At 34.2% G+C, this 22,482-nt stretch overlaps 1 protein-coding gene across 4 annotated transcripts in view; it reads left to right on the forward strand.

Annotated features, from left to right (window-relative positions):
- The window catches only part of ASAP1 (ArfGAP with SH3 domain, ankyrin repeat and PH domain 1), a 522,736-nt gene that overhangs the window by 289,176 nt on the left and 211,078 nt on the right, over positions 1 to 22,482 (forward strand). For all 4 annotated transcript variants that reach the window (XM_056823080.1, XM_056823081.1, XM_001381404.5 and 1 more), the window contains one exon: positions 15,773 to 15,845. In XM_056823080.1, the coding sequence (XP_056679058.1) occupies positions 15,773 to 15,845 (73 nt within the window). The remainder of the gene's footprint in view (positions 1 to 15,772; positions 15,846 to 22,482) is intronic.

Below are 22,482 nucleotides of genomic sequence, written 5' to 3' on the forward strand. Positions count from 1 at the left end.
AGGTAACTTTAATTTTTTACTTATTTTCCATAATGTCTCTTCAGGCTTATAAAGAACTTTAAGGTAGGAAAGAGGTACGACATTTTTAAAGAGAATAACCCATTCAAAATGAATATTACCTTTTAATGTAGACATTCCTTTTATGTCCTTAGTATTCTTTTTTTTCCTGGCAAATATAATATTGTCCATCTTAGCATGATTTTCTCTCTGAAATGCTACTTTGATTTACTAGGCCTCAAAGTTGTCATCTCTCAGGGTGGCTTTGCTAGTACAAATGTAGATTAGAATTCTGTGTAACAGTGGGAAGTCCTGAGTGACCCATAACTTAAAAATTTTTTTTTAATTCTAAATTTCACAAAGCCAAATGAAATAAGCATTTCCATATACAGAGGAAAAGAAGATAGTACACAAATGAAATCATGGATCTTCTATATGTTTAGCTTATTTTTCTTCATATCTACATAATTTATCCCATCCACTAGTGTTCCACCCCTGCCCCCATCCTCCTCAAATAAAAAAAAAAATATCAAGGTGGCCAACATGTACTAAGTCTTTAATATTTCACCTTTATGTTCACTTTCTGAAGGTGACATTAACAGTTTATTCTTCCAGGATTGATTCTGTGTCTTTGTATAATATCTTCCTGGTTCTACTCATTTCACTATTAATTATCTTGTGTAGTTCTTTCCAATTTTTTTTTAATCAGTCTGTTCATTGTTTCTTCTGGCACAGTAGAATCTATCACAGTCATGTACCACAATTTATTCAACCATTCCCCATTTGATGGGCATCCCCTTAGTTCCCAATTCTTTGCCACTGCAAAGAGAACTGCTCTAAATATTTTGAACATAGTAATTCTTTTCCTATTTCCCTGATATATTTGGGAAACAGAACTGACAATGGGTCTAAGGATATACACAGTTGCATAACTCTCTGAATATAATTTCAAATTGCTGTCCAAAATGTTTGGATTAGTTCACAGCTCCACCAACAATTCATTAGTGTCCCCATTTTTCCACATCCCCTCCAACATTTGTGACTTTGCCCTTTTGTCATTTTATCCAATCTGATGGGTATAAGGTGATTTCTCAAAACTGTTTTGTCTTGTACTTTTCTAATCAGTAGTTATCTAGATCATTTTTTTCACATACATAATTATGGCTTTGATTTCTTCATCTGAAAATTGTGTCTTTTGCCCATTTATCAACTGGGGGATGGCTCTTATTCATATAAATTTACAGTTATCCCAACAATTTTTACCAGACAGTGATTTCCTGTCCCCAAAACCTATATTTATGATTTAATCAAATACAAGATTATTACAATCTTTTTTGCTGTTTATTTTATGTTCTGTTTCACTGATCTACCTTTATGTTTTGTAGCCACTACCAGATAGTTTTGCTAATTACTCCTTTAAAATCTGGTACTGCTAAACCTACTTTGTTTACATTTTTCTCCATTAATTCCTGTGACATTCTTGATCTTTCATTCTTACAAATAAATTTTGGTATTTTTTTCTAACTTGATAAAATAAAATAAATTTTTGGTAGTTTAATTGGGGTGGCATTATTAATTATAATGGTAAAATATAATAAAAATAATTAGTTTATTATTAATAGGTAGATTCGTTTAGATAGGATTGTCATTTCAATTATATGAGCTCTGTCCATTCATGAAAAATTAATATTTCTACAATTATTTAGATCCAACTTTGTGTAAAAAAAAGTTTTCAAAATTATGTTCATGTAGTTCCTGGGTTTGTTTTGTATACTATGAGGTATTTTATTCTATTTGGATCTGTGGTTATTTTAAATGGAATATCTATTTCTATCTCTTGCAGGACTTTGTCAGTATTGTGTAAAAATGCTGATAATTTATGTGGATTTGGTTTATATCCTGCTTCTTTGTTAAAGTTATTGATAGTTTCAACTACGTTTTTAGTTGATTTTCTAGGATTTTCCACATATATAATCATGCCATCAACAATGATAGTGTTGTTGCCTCTTCATTGTGATTCCTTTAGTTTCTTTTTCTTTTCATTCTGCTATTGCTAGTATTTTTAATATTATATTAAATAATATTAGTGATAATGGGCATCCATGTTTTATTCCTGACCTAATTGGAAAGACTTCTAGCTTCACCCCATTAGAGGTAATGCTTTCTGATGGTTTTATGCAGATAGATGCTTCATATCATTTTGAGGAAAAACTCCATTTACCCCATGTTTCCAGTAATTTTAATAGGAATGTGTATTCTATTTTGTCAAAGGAATTTCCTGTATATTGATATAATCATATGGTTTTTATTACTTTGCATTATACTTCTGAAATCTTACATCTCTGGCTGTTTGTAAGTTGATATAATTCAAGTAAAAGTGTTTTTGTTTATTTTGAATCTGACACTGTACTTAAGCAAAAAGAAAAAACAATTCACATAGCCTTGTGGTATAAGGCAGCTAAGTGGTGAAGTGGATATAGTACAGGCCTGGAATCATAAAGAATCATCTTCCTGAGTTCAGATCTGGAATCAGACACTTAAATAGGTGTAGGACCCTGGGAAAATCATTTAATTCCATTTGCCTCATTTTCCCTATATGTGAAATGATCTAGAGCAAGAAATGGCAAACCATTCCAATATCTTTGCCAAGAAAACCCCAAACGGGGTCACAAGAGACTTGGATTTGACTGAAAAATGTCTTAACAACAAAAACAATGCCCTATCTGTGGAACATATCTACTCTGGTTTGTTTCTGTGGTAGGACTGCAAAGCAGACATGCCTGAAATGAACATGTCTGGAATCTAGCTCATAATCCAGATCAATTATTCATTTTGTTGAATCATGTAACCTAAAATTCAGGCCTCGTAGACATGAAAATAATGATAAATGTTCTGTTTTTTTCTTATGCTTAGAGAAAATAAAATAGAAAAATCTTCCTTTTTTTCAAAATTAATTTTTAAAAGTGAATTTGAAAAGTCTCAAATAGAATCTTTTAGATCTTTTGGTTAAAGTTAGGTGATAAAAGCCTGTCTGCATTTAGGTAGATTTGTCCTCACACAACAGACATTTCTATTATAGCATCCATATCTGACTGCTGCCTAGCATAGCTTTTGAGAACTCAGTGTCATGTCTCTATTAAGATGAGATATCTGAGGAAAGATTTAGTAGCAGACTGTCATAAATAGGTATCTTCAAAATAGGAAAACTGTATTTTCAAAATCACAAAGCAAACATCTTTTAGGAGCACAATTTAAGCTATTTTGTGAGCTCAGTCAGTCAGTCAGATAATGTTTGTCAAACTTTTAACTGTGTGGAGAACCCTGTGCTAGGTGCTGAAGGAAATTTAAAAGCAAAGACTACAAGTTCCATTCAATGAGAAGGGAAGTAAGGCATATGTAAGTGATTATAATGTAGATTTAAAAGTATGCATATAAACTGCTAAAAATTCCAATTAGATAAGGATCCAAGCTTTAGATAGCTATAGAACTCAGGAAAAGGTCCTATTGGAGGTAATACTTGAATTGGACAATCAGTTGATTTGGATTTCTACAAGTAAAAATGAAGGACTTCTTTGAAGTGTCAAGGAGAGTAGCCCGTGATATTTAGGGAGATTATGAATAATGTTCCAAAGACAGGGAAGTCTGTCATGTTTGGAGGACAGTAAGTATTTTTTATTTACTAGATGATAAATTACGTGAAGAGGAATAGTACTTCACTCCTTCTGTTAATTAAATTCAAATTGACTTCCAGAAAGAAATTTTCATTAACCCAAAAATTTCACTTGGATTGACTTCTTTGCTTTTAGAAATGTAGCATTTTTGCATATGTAAATATGTATATACATACACACTTAACAGTCATGTGTGTGAGCATGAGAAATCTTGCCTGGAATCAAGGCTGTAATTCTCCACAGATGAAAATCCCCCAAAGGCACAATTCCCAGTTTACACAAAGCTAAATGTTAGGCTACCTGCTAATCAAATGATGAAAGGAAATCTGTGATTTTGAATAACACCCACACAGCTAGTCAAAATATTTACAAGTGAGGGCCAATGTATAATAGTTGACATGCCAGTCATGTATAACCCACCTAGGGTGGTATAACCACATATACCTTTTGACTGATTTCTTCCTGCTTTTTCTCCAAATACCTGTTTTGAATACTCAAGGTCAGAAGCCTGTAACTAGTCTGATTTCTGCTGGATTCATTCAGTCATCTGGGAGACCATTCTTGACATAAGTGCATATCAGTGCTTTGATACTTGCTATGGTGTTGTTTATATGTGGGCTTCTAAATAATGCTCAGTTTGGACATTCTACAATTATATTGTTCATTCCAAAGAATATCCAAAGAAGCATAATTTGGAAGGAAAAAAATTAGAGCATTAAAGTTGTCTAGTTATCAAGTAGTAATTGACAATGGATAAGTGATCTTCTAGCCTCTTTTAAGAATAATGAGCTCTGTTTTCCATTTTGAAGCAATCACTTGGATGAGAGTATGGGCACTTGCTATGGGGTGTGATGAAATACATTTCATGTGCTTTTGAGGATAATTACATTAAACTTCTTCCTTGTAACTTTTTATCTTTTTAGTTAGGTTCAAAGGAAATCTAGATGATATGAAGTAAAATTAGTCATAAAGTAATTAAAAATGTAAAATTCAATTAGCTCTGAGCCCTCACCTTAATTTGTAAAAATTATGAAGCCTCATTTCTTATAAGCTTTTTCTCTTCTCACTTTGAGGGCCCTATTCATGGACTTAGGCATATATCACTACTACTGGTTTTATAATTTATTAATTACATCAGATAATATAAAGAGATGGATACATATTTCAGAAATGTATCACCTGCAAGAAGGACACAGCCACATGCCCTTTTTACAAGTCTTCTAAAATTCTGAAGCTTCAAGTTTAACAATTCATTTCTTTCAGGATGACAGTTAAAGTCTCTGTCTTTTCCATTGAATAAGAATCAAACTCAGTTCTTTCAAAGTCTTTCAACTTTGTTAAAGATGAAATTTAATTTTCCAAGTCCCTAAAAGACTTGTTCTCCTAACAGTTCACTTAATCTTTCACTTTGTCCATTAGCAGTTAACTATAGCCTCACAGACTATACAATTGCATTTAGTTAACTGTAATCTCTCACACTCTCCTTGAATGTTAACTCTGCAAGTTGCTTCAAGAAAAGAATTCTAAATCTTCTCTCAGTATCTCCACAGAGACTTTTTCAAAGATGAGTTAATTGTCAGTCTCCCAAATTCTTTTCTTCCCCTAAAGGTAAAATAACAAGATCTAAATTCTCTACAAAGAAGTCTATTTAAACTGGATGGCTACATAACGAATTAGGGATGCCTAGCCTAAAGAAAAGGAAATTAAAAAAAAAAAAACCTTTACCTTCCATCTTAGAATTAATACTGTTTATTGGTTCTAAGGCAGGAGGGCAAGAAGAGTTAGGGAATAGGGTTTAAGTGACTTTCACAAGGTCACATAGCTAAGAAGTGCCTGAAGCCCGATTTGAAACTAAGAGCTCCTGTTTCTAGGTCTGGCTCTCAAACCACTTAGCCACCTAGCTGGAGAAAAGAAGAGGTAGCATAATATGGTGGAAAAAATGTTGGGTTTGATACCAGAGTTCAGGAACTGGGTTCAGGTTTTACTATGATTTTTACCACCTTTGTAACCATAGTAAGTCACTTATTCTCTCTAGGTGTTAACTTCCCCATCTGTAAATGACCTCTTTTCTGTTTTAAGTCTGTGATTATTATCTTTCAAGTATTTTAAAGGCTATCACCTTTAAGTTGCACTGCTTGACCCCACAGGGTAGAATTAGTTTCAATGAAAGTTGTAAAGAAATCACTTAAGTTTAATGCAAGGGGAAATTTTCCTAACAATTAAAGCTATTCAAAAGTTGAAGGAACTGAGGTCTTTTGAGAGGATCCCTCCTCTTTGGACATCTTCAAGCAGAGCCTTGTCATCCTCTTTTCAGCTGTATTGTGTCTGGTACTCTTTTTCAGGTATGATTTGAACTAGATGGCCAGAGAGGGTCCTTATCTTCAACATGAAGACCTATCCATATAGGTACTCACTTCTTCCAGTGGTGCACTTTGTAAATTACTTTCTCCTTCCCATGCTGATTTAGCTATTTTTTTGTTGGGTTTTTTTTTTCAGGTGCTTCAGTCATATCTGATTCTTTGTGACATCATTTGAGATTTTCTTAGCAAAGTTACTAGAATACTTTACTATTGCCTTCTCTAGCTCATTTTACAGATGAGGAGACTGAGGCAAGCACGGTTCAATGATTTGCTCAGGATCATAGAGCTAGTAAGTATCAGAGACTGGTTTTGAACTCAGAAATATGAGTCTTCCTGAATCCAGGCCCAGGACTCTCCCCACTGCATCACCTAGCAGCCACCGACTATTACAGTAGTAACAAAATATTTATTTGGTGCTTTTAAGGTTCACTTTAAAAAATCCTGTAAGGCATTATAGGTGATATGTATGTTATTATTTCTATATTACATATCAGTAATCAGAGGCTTAATGATATATAATATTATATCTACATAAATATAAAAAGATAAAGAGGTCAGTTGGCTTGCCCAAAGTCAAGTGCATTGGATTCAAACTCAAATACAAATGAGGACCACTACTCAATGTATATGGAGCAACTATGGTGGTATAGTGGATAGAATATTGGGCCTGGAGAAAGAAAGACTCATCTTACTGAGTTCAAATCTGGCTGCTAGATGTATGAAAATGGGCAAGTCATTTAATCCTGTTTGCTTTAATTTCTTATTTCTGATATGAGCTGCATAAGGAAATGGCAAACCAGTCCAGTATCTTTGCCAAGAAAACCCTAAATGGGGTCAAAAAATATCTGGACACTTAACAACAACATAGGACCCCTACATAATAAAATACAAGCTTATTACATTGTATTATAGTATAATAAAGCTGGTTCTAACTTTTTTTTTAAATCAGAGACCCTCAGAAATGAAGGAGACCTCAGAGGTCATCTAGGTCAAATCCTACTCAGATTCTTATGAATATAGATTATTCCTACCAAAATAGCCAGTGAACTATGAAGAAGAGTGAGGAAGAACATGGGAATTCCATTTTGGGGGGAAACATTGACAATGTGTGACCAGGATGATGAACTAAAGATTATGTCTTATAATTACCTGAAGCCATTGGAGAAGTTTAGGTTGGTGAAGAAAAGACTTTAGAGGAGAGATGATATCTTCAAATATTTGAAAAGATATTAATTACAAAATTTATTTTGTGTAGCCTCAGAAAGGCAACTAGTGGTTTGAAGTGAGAGGTAGATTCTGACTTAATGTATGGGAAAAAATTGCTAACATTTTTTTTTTGGCTGTCCAAAATGTCATGGACTGCCTCATAAGATGAATTCCTTTAAATATCCACTTTAATATTTAATCCATAGATTTGGTGAACATTTGATTAAGATTTTGTGTCCTGTATTAAGTGACTTTGAGGGTGGGTAGGTAAGTGGCACAGAGGATAGAGCATAAAGTCTGGAGTTAAGAAAACTCATCTACTTGAATTAAAATCTGGCATAACTGTGACCTCAGGCAGATAGTTAAGCCTGTTTGCCTCAATTTCTTCATTATAAAATGAATTGGAGAAGGAAATGGCAAGCTACTCCATTATCTTTGCCAAGAAAATTCCAAATGGGGTCACAAAGAGTTGGACATGACTGAAACGACTGAACAGTAATAAAATGTGACCTTTGGTACCTTTTTAAATTTAAGGATTTTATTATTCTGGGCTCCAATTTGATGCTTGTCATTTTGACAGTGTATAGTGGAAAATTACATCATGATATATTATAAGACTAAGGTGTGTAACTTAAAATATAAAGACACCAACTTTACCTGGAGGGCCCTAACTCTTTTGGCTAAACAGAATAAGCCCTTGAGAGATTAGCTCTAGACAATATATATAGTCAAATTGGCAAAGAAGATAAATACTGTTGTCTTTACTTTTGGTAAAATGATAGTTCTAGGAATGTAAGTAAATGCTGATATTAAAATTTTTTAATATTCAACAATTTCAGAAATAAAAATGAAGCATCATGGGCATTTTAAGCTTATTCTTTGAATCGTTAACATAGCTGGATGAATCTGTTAGTGTGTGGTATTACCAACTTTATCCCAGTTGTGTTTCTGTCAAAAAAGAACATGGTTGTCTCTGTCTCTGTCTCTCTGTCTGTCTCTCTCTTTGTCTGTCTGTCTGTCTCTCTCTCCCTCCCTTCCCCTCTCTTTCTTCCTCTCCCTTTGCCCTCCCCCCATGTCTGTCCTTCTGTCTGTCTCTCCTTATTTTGTAGTATAGCAATATATCAATAGAATGGATTCTTAAAATCCTTCAAAAGATATTGCTGAAGGCAGGATACTGAACCTTTCCTTCATCCCTAACCTTTGAAGTAATTCAGAGGGTTCTATGGGCCTTCTGTAGTTCAAGATAATCCACTTAGTTTGTGCTGCCCCTGGGTCAGATTCCATCCTTTATCTATTTCAGTGTGCCTGCAGATGGGAAGCAGGGAAAGAATGCTTCATACATCTGATTTACTTGTTGGACATTATATATGGAAAGGTCAGTGCTTGAAAGCTAAAAAAAAAATAATGAAGCAAATATGTGTTTTTTAAGTTTTATAGAAGAAACTCACTTTTCATGTTAGGTTGATATGTAATGTAGGTTGATCATTTTCTCTGAAGTAGACTCATTCACAGTATTATAAATTTAGATTTAGAAGGAGCCTTCCAGGTTATCTATTCATAAAATGATGAAAATCTGGCAAGGAATTCTGAGGCCATCTATTTCAACTTCTCACTATATGTTTGAGAAAATTGAGACCCAGAGAGGTCAAAACTTGCTCAGTATCAATGACAGAATTGTTTTTTGTTTTGTTTTGTTTTGTTTTTAACAATACTTACTTTCTATCTTAGTAACAACTCCAAGACAGAAGAGTAGCAAGGGCTAGGCAAACAGGTTTATGTGATTTGCCCCAAGTCACACATCTAGGAAGTGTCTAAGGTCATATTTGAAACAAGGTTCTCCTGAGTCTAAGGTTGATGTTCTATCCACTGAGGCATCTAGCTCCCCTAGAATTGAATCTAGTTTGAATCTAGTTCCTCTGATTCCAAATCCATCACTCTTAAAGTCATCCTTCCATAAGAGACTTTCTTCTTTTCTCAGCTAAAGGAAACATATAAGGAGTTAGGCTTTTGATTGGTTTACTAGAAAAATGTTATTTTCCTTTTCATTGTTCTGTAGCTGTTATTGTCATAGGTGTTTCCATAACCCATAAAATAACCAAATAAAGCTTTCAGTTTTTAAATTAACATTCCACCCCTGAATCTCACAATGCACTTTATTCCTTGTTATGCATTTAGTGTAAATTGTTTTGTTTTGTAATGATTTAGGTATGTTTCATACCTTTGTAGCAGATTATAATCTCCATGAAGGACCATATTTTGTCTAAACTTTGTTTCTTTTTAAGTACCTATATTGTTTTGCACACAAAAGATGTTTACTAAATGCTTGTTGAATTATTGAAAAAAGTGGCAACTGCCCTGTATTCTAGACAGGTGGGTAGCACAATAGATATAGTACTAGACATGGAGTCAGGAAAACTTGAGTTCAAATCAGGCCACGATATATCTAGCTATGTGATGCTAGTTAAGCCACTTAATTATACAGAAGCTCAGATTCCTCATTTGTAAAAGATAAATAATACTAGATCCTTCTGCACAGTGATGTTGAAAACCAATGAGATAACATGGAAAATAATTTGCAGATCTTAAAGAACTGTATAAATTCTTAAAGAACTATATAAATATGAGCTATTATCTATTAACTCTTCCAAACTAACTTCCCTTATGTGATAGGTTCACTCTCTCCAGACTCTCTGCACCCCCAGAGACCACCTAATTTTTACTAAGCCTCTAATTCAAAATAAAATCAGGTAATATTAATCTGACCCAGCCATTTGGCCAGGGTAGTAAAAAGAGTCATAATTAATGACTGACTACCCTTAGCCTTGATTTTGTCCTCTAAAAAATAATCAGTTTTAGTATTTTCCAAGTGATCTATTATGGATTAATGTGTAAAATACAAAAAAAATCCAGTTTAATTTTTTGGAAATAATTGATCTGTATGTAATACCCCTGAAACCAGTAGCTGTTCCATGACTCTTTGTGGTCCTTCTAGTGAGGTGAGGCTCTTTGCGGGGGAGGGGTTCTATTTTCTAAAACATTTTCTGTTTTTGTTATTTTTTGTAACAAGTAGAAATAGGCAAGTGTGGCTAATCAGGAGGAAGATCAGATATTCAAGATAAATTTCTATTTATATTCTGATTATTATTATTATTATTTGTACCCATCTTATCACTGCTTTTGTAATCTCTTTGAGAGAGTATGGACTGTGGTACAGCAGATATTCTGGTAATAAATTAAAAATATATATGTTAAAAACACACACACACACCCAAATAACTAGGTGGTACATTAGATAGAGAGCTGGATTTGTAGTCAAGAAAACCTGAGTTCAAATCTAGTCCCCAAACACTTACTAGTTCTATTATCCTGTAAAAGTCACTTAATTTCTAGGTCTGTATCAGTTTTCCCAACTGTAAAATGAGGATAAAGATAAGTGCCTACTTCCCAGGGTAGTTGTTGGGAACAAATGAGATTATATTTGTCAGGAACTTATTAGCACAGTCTCTTATCCCATATTTAGCCCTCTTAAAAATCCATCCTTCCTTCCTCACTTCTTCACTCCCTCCCTCCCTTCCTTCCTTCCATACTTACCTCCCTCCCCTTTTTTCCTCAGAGTATTATCCATAGTAAATATTAAATAAATATTTCTTGAATTCTTCTTGAAGATTTCATTGGAGCCTATGTAATGGACCTCAGTGGGAGGTTTACTTATTAGTATGCAGTTTGTTTTGGGCTAAAAGTTCATTTCTTGGCTATTTTTCATTTTTCCCACTACTTTGTCATTTAGGGTAATAATAAATCTTTCCGTTTCCCTATTAAGCTCCACACTTTGTGTACTTTTTAAAAATCATTCATGTCACATTGTAATAGTAATATGGTACCCTGTAATTATTGAATAATTTATGGACTTAACTGTAACACCACATTGAGTAGTTATAGCATCCTCTTGCCTTTATAATGCTTTGTATGAATGATAATTAGGTTATATATACTCTCCTTATGTGAAGCCAGTACACATTTCTAACAAGGCTAGCTCAAAAATAGGGGTCAATGTTAGAGGTAGAGATGAATTAGATGAGGTTCATGGAACCTTTTTCTTCTTATCAATGAATCACCTGTTTTATTAACAGAACAATAAATATATCCAAGAAATCATGGGAAGTTTTACTCAATCACCTCAACAGAATATTTTCTAGGAGATTTTAGGAGTTTATCCCATTCCATTCATTTTATTTCATAGGATTATTGCTAATTGTGGCTTATCAGGCAGAAACAAAAATGGGTGCAACTTGTAGCAAACTTAAAGCATGATCTGATATCTTCAGGGAAACTTGTTTGATCAAGTGAGAAAACTTCTGATCTCTATTAAGCATGATGATATAAAATACATTTTCCTTTGAATATTTTTTCTGGAGGCCAAATACAAGCTTGTAAAGCATTACATGTCCTTGTTGTGCATCTCCCTGTCAAGTACTTATTTGTAAAAGTTAATTTGAATTTTTAGCATGTTCTTATAGTCTCGGGTGGGGGGGGGAGAGAGAGACAGAGACAGAGACAGAGACAGAGACAAAGAGAGAGAGAGAGAGAGAAAGGGAGAGGGGGAGGGAGAGAGAGAGAGAGAGAGAGAGAGAGAGAGAGAGAGAGAGAGAGAGAGAGAGAGAGAGAGAGAGAGAGAGAGAGAGAGAGAGAGAGAGAGAGAGAGAGAGAAAGAATACTAACCACAGAAGCAGGAAATAGGTCGGTTTTTAACCATTACTTTCTATCTTCAAATCATGTACTGATTCCAAGATAGAAGAGCTAGTAAGGGCTAGGCAGGGGTGGGGCAGGTGTCAAGTGATTTGTTAAGGGTCACACAGCTAGGAAATGTCTGAGGTTAGATTTGAACCTAGAACTTCCTGTTTCTAGACCTGGTTTTCAATCCACTGAGATGCCTAGCTGCCACCATAAAGGAGTCTTTCTTGAGAAAGTGCCTTTTCAGTTCTTTTTCTCATTTGGCATCATAACTACGATAATTATTCTCCAACTCTGCTACAGCAAAAATAAATAAAAAATGTAAAGCCTAGATTTTGAATCATAAACCATGAATTTGAATTCTGGTTCTGCCATTTATTAATCTTTAACAAATCACTTCCTCTGTGACATTTCTCTTCTTCATCTGTAAAATGTTAAATATATGTATTAAAAAATAGTGCTGCCTATGTATAGAATTGTTGTGAGGACCAAATGAAATTAGTGTATGTGGAGTGCCTTTGAAATCTTAAGGCATTATAAATGTCAGCCTCTATTATTATTATTATTACTACTACTTTCAAGGTGGGAAGTTTAATCTAATAATTTTATTAGTGTGGGGAGTTCCCAGTGAGTAAACTTCTCCCAAGGCTGAAGATTTCTGTCAAGTATATTTGTAGAAGATTACCTCGGGGGCATTAAATTGTTGAGTGACTTGTACATGGCATGGTCAGACAGCCAACTAACCACTTCCAGAGTTCAAGGATATCTTTTAATTCACTACAACATATACCATGTATCTTAGTAGTAATACTACTACTACTAATATTGGAGGTAATGATAATTTGTAACTCCTATTTCTGTAATACTAGGAGACTGTTAACATGGGGTATAGAGAGGCTCTCCATGAAGTCAGAAAAACCTGGGTTGAAGTCCCATCTCTGAGAGGGACTACCCTAATTAATCTGTTAGTTTCCCAGGCAACTCTCTAAGAATAGAAGTTACAAAGAATGGGTTGATCTGCATAAAGCATTTTCTCTCCAGAAATTATCTATATCAGTAAAAGCTGGGAACCATCCTAAAGCAAAACACATAATAGCAAATGATCTTTATCTCTCAGTTTTCCTTTTGTACACAAGTCATCAATTAGATGTGGCTCTGAAAAAGCAAATAAATTAAAAAAAAAAACAAGGAATTGCAAATAGAACTCATGAGTTCCCTGTAGTACCAATGAGATTAGTACTGCTGGTTGTAAAAGTAGTCATGGAGGTGGATGGCAGGAAGAAAAATAATTTATATCCTCCCAACAGTAAATCTTTTTGCCTGCTTAATAGTAAAAAATAATGACAATTTGAATCATATTAGTCATATAGAATTCAAATTAATCTAGTCTAACCTGTTTGATTTACAAGTGATAAAAGTGAGATGTAGAGTTTTAGTGATTTGACCAGGATCACACAGCTATTCAGTTGTAAAGTTAGGATTAGAAGAACCCAAAGTCCTCTTCTTTTTTCCCAATGTTCCTTTCACCATGCAATGTTTTATTGGTGATAGCTTAGGAAAATAGGAATGTGACATTGTATTTAAAAATGTCCATGGAGTAATTTAGTTTTTTAAATGTCCTTGTCCTTTGAAGAATGTTAAGACATTTCCTAGTTAGGGGTGTATTAAATACAAACTCCTTACAGTTTACTTAAGAGTTCTTTACTGATCAAACCCTACTTCTTTCTGCACACCAGTTCCTAACAATTCTCATACCTGTCTCCAAGCCATCACTTTCCACCTTAGATAAACAGACCTACTATTTCCCATAAGCAATTTAACTCCACTCTCCCTTTAAGACATTACCCAGATTATTCCTCCTGCCTGTCATAGAAGGGGATCTATAGAACAGACCTTGAAATATGGGTTGGTGCCCAAAGAGAGATACATCTTAAATGTGATTTACGAAAATATATTCATTTTTTAAAAAACACAAATAATTTTACTATAAAAACAGTAATCATGATAGAAATGTTTTTTTTTAATGTGCATAATTATATTGTAATATAGGCCTAAAGTCTGTGTTGGATCATGACATTAGACAAAGTAATTTACAAGCTTTGCTTGAGATTCATCAACCCTTGCTCCCACTTGACACCAGAGCATGCCATTAGCCCCCCTAGATCAGAGTATGCAACCTTTATTCAACCTTCCCTTCCCTTTCTAAACTCTCCTTCCACCAATTTTCACAGGTTCTTAGCTTGACAAGATCTTAAACATCATCGTGTTCAACTCCTACTCTGCTGTCATTGTTAAATCAAAATTAATTTAATAAAAATTGGGTACTTTAGAGGTCATAGGATCATGGATTTAGAAGTAGAAGAGACCCTACAAGCTTCATAGTCCAGCCTCTTCTTTTTGTCAAAGTCTCAGAGAAGTTAAGTGACTTGCCCAAAGCTTTCTCTCACCTTTGCTTATGAGGAAACAGTAGGCCAAAATTTAAACTCACTGATAATATAGTTAATATAAAAATGTAGTTATATCTATTTATAAAATTTTTAAATGTATTTTCTTAAAGCAACTAGGTTAGCACAATGGATAGAGTACCAGACCTGGAGAGAGGTTGTCCTAAGTTAAAATTTGGCTTTGGAAATTTCCTAGCTATGTGACTCTTAACAAGTCATGTAAACTAGTTGCCTAGCCCTTTTAACTCTTTTCTGCCTTAGAATCAATTTAAGATAGACTGTAAGAATTTTTAAAATGTATTTTCCTACCTTCCTTATTAAATTATAAACTAATTGAAGACTAAGTTAAGGACCTTTTTCTTTTATTATATTTTATGTGACATAAAATATATTTCTTATTTTTAAAAAATATCTATCTAAAGATATCAAAGACGGCCAGTGTTTATTAATCATCTATTATGTGCCGGTCATGCTAGATACTGCGCTAAATAATGGGAATATAAAGAAAGATCCCTAAACCCAAAATAAAAAACAGAAACAGAAACCTTTCCTGCTCTCAAATAGTTCACAGTACAATAGAGTAAATATAGCATTTAATAATCATAAATATTTCATATACATTATCTCATTTAATAACTAGCATTCAGTGCCTACTTGATTTAGCATGAGCCAGGAATTATGTTAAGCACTCATTTGATCTTGACAATAACTCTGGAGGTAGGTGCTAATATTATCTGTATTTTACAATTGAGGAAATGGAGCTAGCTAGAGCCCAAGTGACTTACCCAAGGTCATACAACTAGTAAATATCTGGATTGGAACTCAGGTTTTCCTGACTCCAGGCCTAGCCTTCTACCACCTGTTGAATCTAGCTACCTCCTTTGTTCCTCCTAGCAATTCTTCCAGGTATGGGATAATATAAATGTCTTCCCTCTTCTTTTCATAAATGAGGAAAATGGGAGCCGAAGAGATGATTTTCTCAAGGTTACATCACTACTAAGTGATGGAACTGGGGTTGGAAATCAGATCTCTCAACTATTCATTCCAGTGTTATTTCTCCTCCCCTTCTGCTGATATGGTTCTCTGTCTTAAACTTTTTCTGTTGACTGACTGCAACACCATTATTTCTTCTTGATTCTCAGAGGCTTATACATGTGAAGGGCTGAGTGACAAAGATTTCCCCAGATTCAGGGTCCTCCTAGCTCCCAAATTTGTTGGTTGTTTATAAATATGTCCCTGCATTCACTGTGGTACCTATGCTTAGGAAAAGTAAATGCAGAGAAGGCTGGTTCTTATTTTATTTTCATTAATGAACTTTTTATTCATTCATTCATTGATTTCTTTTTGTTTTCATTTTGTTTAGGCTCTAGACCAAGATAGAACTGCCCTCCAGAAAGTGAAAAAGTCTGTAAAAGCAATATACAATTCTGGTCAAGGTAAGCCTCTTCAAAGCCACTGACATGAATTATTAAATGATGTCTCCAGAGCTTGCTTTGTTATTTGCTGGATGTTAAATTTATAGAGCAGTTGATACAAGTGACAAAGTAGGTCAAACAAATTCAGTTTTTATTTTCTATCCCCTCTAGCTCCATTCTCTGCCAAAATATGTTAGTGGTTTAAAAAAAATAATAGAAAGAGCAACAATTTGCATTTACTGTAGGAGGTGAAGGGTGGGATTTAATGAAGGGGATGTTAAAAGCCTCTCCAGTCAATAGGTCTTCCTTAAATTCTGATAAACTAAACAAAAAGCATGGGTGTATTCCTGTGTGATGTGATATCTTCACAGATTTTTCCAGGCAATGGAGGTCTTTCACTAATCTGATCTCATAGCACTTTATTTTTCTTCTAATTATTGCATCATAGTCTAATATGTAATTTTTTTGAGAAATGTTTTCTCTACCCAACTAAAGGATTTGCTCCTTGATGATATAATTGTGTTAGCAGTGCCTAGCTAAGTTCTTGGCAAATAGTATGAACTAAGTAAATGTTTATGATTTTGAATGAATCTCTAAGACATAATTAGAATATACAAGATGGATTAAGAAGATTGCTAGATCAATCAAAGGCCTTACCCAGTGTGTATCATAGTCTAGGAATTAGGCCATGTTCTGAGGATAAAATTAAAGGAAGGAAGGAAGCAAGCAAGCATTTAAAAAAAAATTAAACCCTTATCTTCTGGCCTAGAATCAATACAAAGTATTGATTCCAAGGAAGGAAAGCAGTAAGGGCTAGGCAATTGGACCTAGGATCAACACAGATAGAAAATATTGGAGGCTAAATTTGAATCCAAGGACTTCCTACCTCCAGGCCTGGCTTTATCCACCGAGCCACATAGCTTCCCCCAAGGAAGCATTTATTAAGTGCTTACTATATTCCAGACACTATTCCAATTGCTGAGTATATAAATATAAGCAAAAATAAAGACAGCCCTTGCCCATGAGGAGCTTTCTTTCTAATAGAGGAAGACAGCACACAGAAGAAGCTAAAAAATGGAGAGAGGGGGAGGAATAAAGGTACCCAGTGGTGGGGAGTATAAGGGAAATACAATTTTAAGTCCCCAAAGTCAGGAACAGAACCTAAAGGGGATTAAAGGCAGACTGTTTACATTTTCTTCTCATCAATGGGAGGAAACAAATCAAAGGAAGGATCCAGGAAAGGCTAAAAAATGGCATTATCTTCTGCTACTGACCTGTTCTTTCTTCTTTCTTTGCTTTTGTTCATACTACCTAGCTATTTATACTATCCCACACTCCTGTAGCAGACAGACACCTACCCCACACCTATAACCCATATCCTCATGGTAAAATTTCTCTTTTCAATCTAAATCCTACTCAAGTATTAACTCTTTAGTGAAAATCTTCCCTTTTTCCTCCAAACCAAAGATGATCTTTCCTCCCTCAAATTACTCAATTGAATTCTCCTTTACTTATAATATTATATGTGTGTGTATATATATATATATATATATATATATATATACACACACACACACATATATTTTTATATGCTTCTTTATTTAGAGTTTAAATTTATTGAAATAATGGACTGTGTCTTGCCCATTTATGCATCCCAAGCATCTAACTTGGTGTTTAACAATTCTAGACATTGAATAAAGTTGCTCATATATAGTAGTTGATAAAAAATCAAGAAATTATCTCATTCAGGTTATCTAAAACTTTGGAATTCTTTGTATTTATAGTATTCTATTTTTATATTCATTTCTCTCCTTTATTATATTATGTTTCTTAAGATCAAGGGATTATAACTTATCTCATATGTGTGTCCTCAGCAGCTAATTTAATAATTTATTATCCTAAACACTTAATAATTTGCCTGTATGCTACCCTTGATATACTTCTGAAATTATTTCATCATCTTAGAGTACTGAGCTTTTAAATGACCTTAAACTTTTCCCTGAAACAAAGGACCATATTTTTAATATGTGACATTGTGGAATCATAGAAATCTATACTACCTGAAGCATCAAAGTTGAGAATCATCCAAAAAGTTATCATTAAAGATATGATTGGGAGAGAAAAAAGGAAAGCAAAAGCAGAGAAAAACCAGTGAATAACTCATATATGTCCATTAGTATCCTCAAGAAGTCAAAAGAAAGAGAGGAAGATCCCTGATAGAGGGCAGACCCTCAGTGATAAACTTATGGGAGAACACTGATGAGTTGCGCAGGGTAGGCAGACTTGGACAGGTTTTGATTGCCTGGCAGAGGATAGACACTGACCATATTGCCAGAGGGAATCACTGAGATTCAGTTCATCACTGAGAACCAGATTAGTTGGAGTCATCACAGAAAAGTTGGTAATGCTAAAAATGACCCATTCCTTGCTCCTTGTCGAGTTGGAGGTTTAACTGGAATCCCCCAATTAGATACCTCTTCAGAATGAAGTTCATAACATTTGACGTTATAAGGAAATGACAAAGGAATAAAGATACAATTATATACCAAATTCCAGAAATAAAATGAATTCTCTACATTTATAGTTTAATTTGGTAAAAGATTCTCGGCATAAGATTTTTTTGTTACCAATTTTAACTTTTTTATATGTAATATGTAACATAACAAAATGCATATGATTTGTTATAAACATGTAATAAATTATAATGTATATGCTTATCCAAGAGAAAAAAATTCTCACTTTAGCTATATTCAAAATCTTTCTCACATTCTTTTTTTAAATGTTTGTGTCATTATTTTAGTCCTTCATGCCTGGGTTTCTCAAATCTTTTTTTTTTCTCTTGGAAAGTTTTGCTAGTGTTCCAGTAAAAGGCTCTCCATGTTTGCAGTGCTGCAAAGCTTCTTACAATGAGTAGCCCAAGAATATTTTTGACTATACAGATTGTGAAGGTGATTTTATTAAGATGTCAGAGTATCTCCTATTTTCCTTTAGTGTACATGCTTATACTGTCGTTAGATTTGATCAGTCTCACAAACATAGTATTTGATCAATTACATCAATTTTTTTTAAATGGTATTCTGTGGGATAGAAGATAAGGGAAAGAACATGTTTCAAGGATACCCTGTGTCTGTGTCTCTGATTCATTTTCTTTCCTTGGTCACCAAATTCCAAGATATCTGAGCTTCAGGGCATAATGTTATGTCAGTCTTACAAAGTGTATTGCCCTATTTTAGAAGCTTGCTATTTTCACACAGACCAAATTTTAGAAACTTTAAAGGAAATTTCCTTTTTTTTCTGTGCAGGAAAACCATCCTGATGCAGAAGTTACTATGTTCTGATCTCTACCCAGTCAGAATTCTTTACTTCCTTACAGAATCTCAAGCTTCATAAAGACTGCCTAATAGTGATTACATAGGTTTCTTGTATTACTAAAAGTCACTATCTTTCCATCTCCCCAAGCACCTAATACCAGTGCTTCATATGTAGTAGAAACTTAATTAGACATACTTATTGAGTATTCTACAGAATTTTATTTATATATATAACACTTATATATGTGTTTATGTACACATATATGTGTATACACACATACATACACAAACTCTGGGCACATCATCTTATTTTTGGAGATGTTTTCTTTCCCTGATCCAATATGCCTCTCTTATCTACTTCTGAAACAAAATTGTCTAAGAGTATGGGTAGAAATTTCTGATAAATAGATATAGAGTAGATATAAGGAAAAACTTCCTCAACAATTAAAGCTGCTCAACAGCAAACTGGATCTCAGTGAATTGTGAATTCTTCATCATTAGAAGTCTTTAATAGAGGCTAGGTGACAGACCATTTGTTAAGAATACCATATAAGTTATCTCCAGTACTGAGATGCATTGGACTATAGGACCTCTGAAGTCCCTACAACTTTGAGAGGCTATAATTCTATGTAGAGATATCACATTCTTGATGGTGTAGTGTATATTCCTGTTACCTATTTTCCCCTTTGTTTTTTAGGGGGGGGGAAATATAAACTTCCTTAGATTTAGAGACTTAGATGTGTAATTCAAGTCAATTTAAGAAATTTTCATTAAATGCCTACAGTATGCAAAATACTTTTGCAAGATGCTATGAATAAAAAGACAAGAACAAAACAGTTTCCTGACCTTTACAAGCTTCTAATTTCCTTAATGGGACAGGTGTGGATTGTAGAGCATGAACACAGATATATAAACGTAAAGTACTTTTAAAAGAAAATATTAAACTCAAGACCATATTAAGAGTATGACATTTAAAAGTAAAAAATTAGTCTGATCTTTCATTTTTACATCACCTACATTTCCCATTATATCTCTTTCCTTTATCCCTTTAGGAGAGCTATCCACAGCAAAGAACCAAAAGAAAGGGAAATCATTTAGCAAAATGAACTTAATAACAACAAAATGAGAGAAAAGGGCTTCCTTCAGCCAAGTGAGCAGAGCAAAGAGCCAGAGACCCACAAGCCTGCCTCACTTGAGCCAAAGCAAAGAAAAAAATAAAACAACAAAACACCTCAGCATGGGTTTTAGCAAATTTATAAACAAACCCATGCCAGGGCACAACACCAGGATGAAAGACAAGGGAACCCTGGGAAGAGTAAAAAATGCTGGGAAATTAAGTCCCCCGGCCACAATATTTTTTAAATCCACAATATCCCCTTGTGATCCTTTGGGAGACCAGTCTCCCCAATGGATCATTTCAAAACATTGCAAACTAAAGCTACATACAGTTTTTATAAGGGGAAAATACAACACCCTGGGGACAAGGAAACAAAAACAAAACCAATTAGGGGGCAGTCCCCTTTCACACAATATACAAAAATAAAAGCATTTAACAAAACAAATGCAGTTAATAAAAACAAATGCATTTTAACAAAAACAAATGAATTTAACCAGTGCCACCCCACCCCCTAAGTCAGTCTTGTATATCTATCTGCTTTGCTCAGGATCTCCTGGTGCATCTCCATGTCATCTCCCACAAGGTGTTCAGTCTCTAGATTCTGGGAGGCTGCAAATTTCTTACCCTTAAAATTACTTTAAAATAACTTAAACTTTTAATTACAAAATAATAACGCAGATGCTTTATACAGCATTCCATATATGCTTTTATCTCTACAATTAAAGGGTAGATGGAAGTAGAGGTGCCTTCTAATGTCTCTTTAGGGCCAACCTTAGACATTTTAATTCTAGAACATTCAGTTTTAATCATTGTTGTCCCTACCATTTATATTGTTGTATTGATAGTAAATATTGTTTTCCTGGTGCTGCTTACTAAAACACTAAAAACGTTTTATTTGGAGAAATTAAATTTACATCCCTTTTTAAAAGTTACATTATGGTATTCCATGATTCACTGCTAAGAAAATATTTGTTCACTAGAAAAACAGTGATTTTTGAAATACATACTTTTGCAGCAGGGAGCAAATTGGACTCCAAAAATACTCTGAAGTTTCCAAAAGCCATCCAATCTTTTAAATTTCCTTTACTTTTAACAAACATTTCAGAGAATTATAGAATTAGAAGGGACCTTCAAGGCTGTATAGGCCTACCCATCTTTGATGTATTTTATAGATAGCTTGATTTTATATATATATATAATTTTGATTTTTTTTTTGTTTTGTTTTACATTTTGTTTCCTCCATTAAGCTCTGTATTCCTTGAGAACAAGGACTGTTTGCGTTTGGTTTGGTTTGGGTTTTTTGCCTTTCTTTGTATCTCAAGTATTTAGCACAATGACTGGCACATAGTATACACCTAATACTTGCTGGGTGACTGACTGATTCTACAGTATCCCCCTAAATTAGTCCTTTAACTTTCATTAGAAGACTTTTATGATGAAAGGATAGCAACTAGTTCTCTAGACAACCCATAACACTCTTGGTAGTAACAAAGTTTTTCCTTACATCAGGTTGTATTCTAGCTCTATGTAAGTACAAGTTCTTGTTACCTTGGAGCTAAAAAGATCACGTTTATTCAAAACCCCTTAACCACTAACATGGTCTCCTTAATTATTTCTTTTAAAAACTAATATTCCATAATTCTTTCAATGATGCTCTGATAGCATGCAGAGTCTGGAAACCTGTCAGTACCCAATAGCTTCCTAAAGGGGCCTTCTGTTCTTCAAAAAATGCATTACATGTCCCTGAACAACTTGCAGGGATCCAGGAGAAAAAAAACACCATTCATAAGCAAAGGATAAACTATGGGAGTGGAAACACCGAGGAAAAGCAACTGCCTGAATACAGAGGTTGAGGGGACATGACAGAGGACAGACTCTAAATGAACACTCTAGTGCAAATACTATCAACAAAGCAATGGGTTCAAATCAAGAAAACATCTAATGCCCAGTGGACTTACGCGTCGGCTATGGGGGGTGGGGGGGAGGAAAAGAAAATGATCTTTAACGAATAATGCTTGGAAATGATCAAATAAAATATATTTTAAAAAAAATGCATTACACAGGAGAGACTAAAAGGATTACACATTTTAGACTACTAGATGCTAATGCAGGCTGAGTTACATTAGTTTTTTGGTAGCCATGTCATATTGATGTCTTTTTTTGAGCTTGCAATCCAGTCATCATATCTCCCCTTCCCCCACCATGAACTCTTATATTTATGTTTGCTTCC

The sequence above is a fragment of the Monodelphis domestica genome, chromosome 3, assembly GCF_027887165.1.
Source record: "Monodelphis domestica isolate mMonDom1 chromosome 3, mMonDom1.pri, whole genome shotgun sequence".
Taxonomy (NCBI): Eukaryota; Metazoa; Chordata; class Mammalia; order Didelphimorphia; family Didelphidae; genus Monodelphis; species Monodelphis domestica.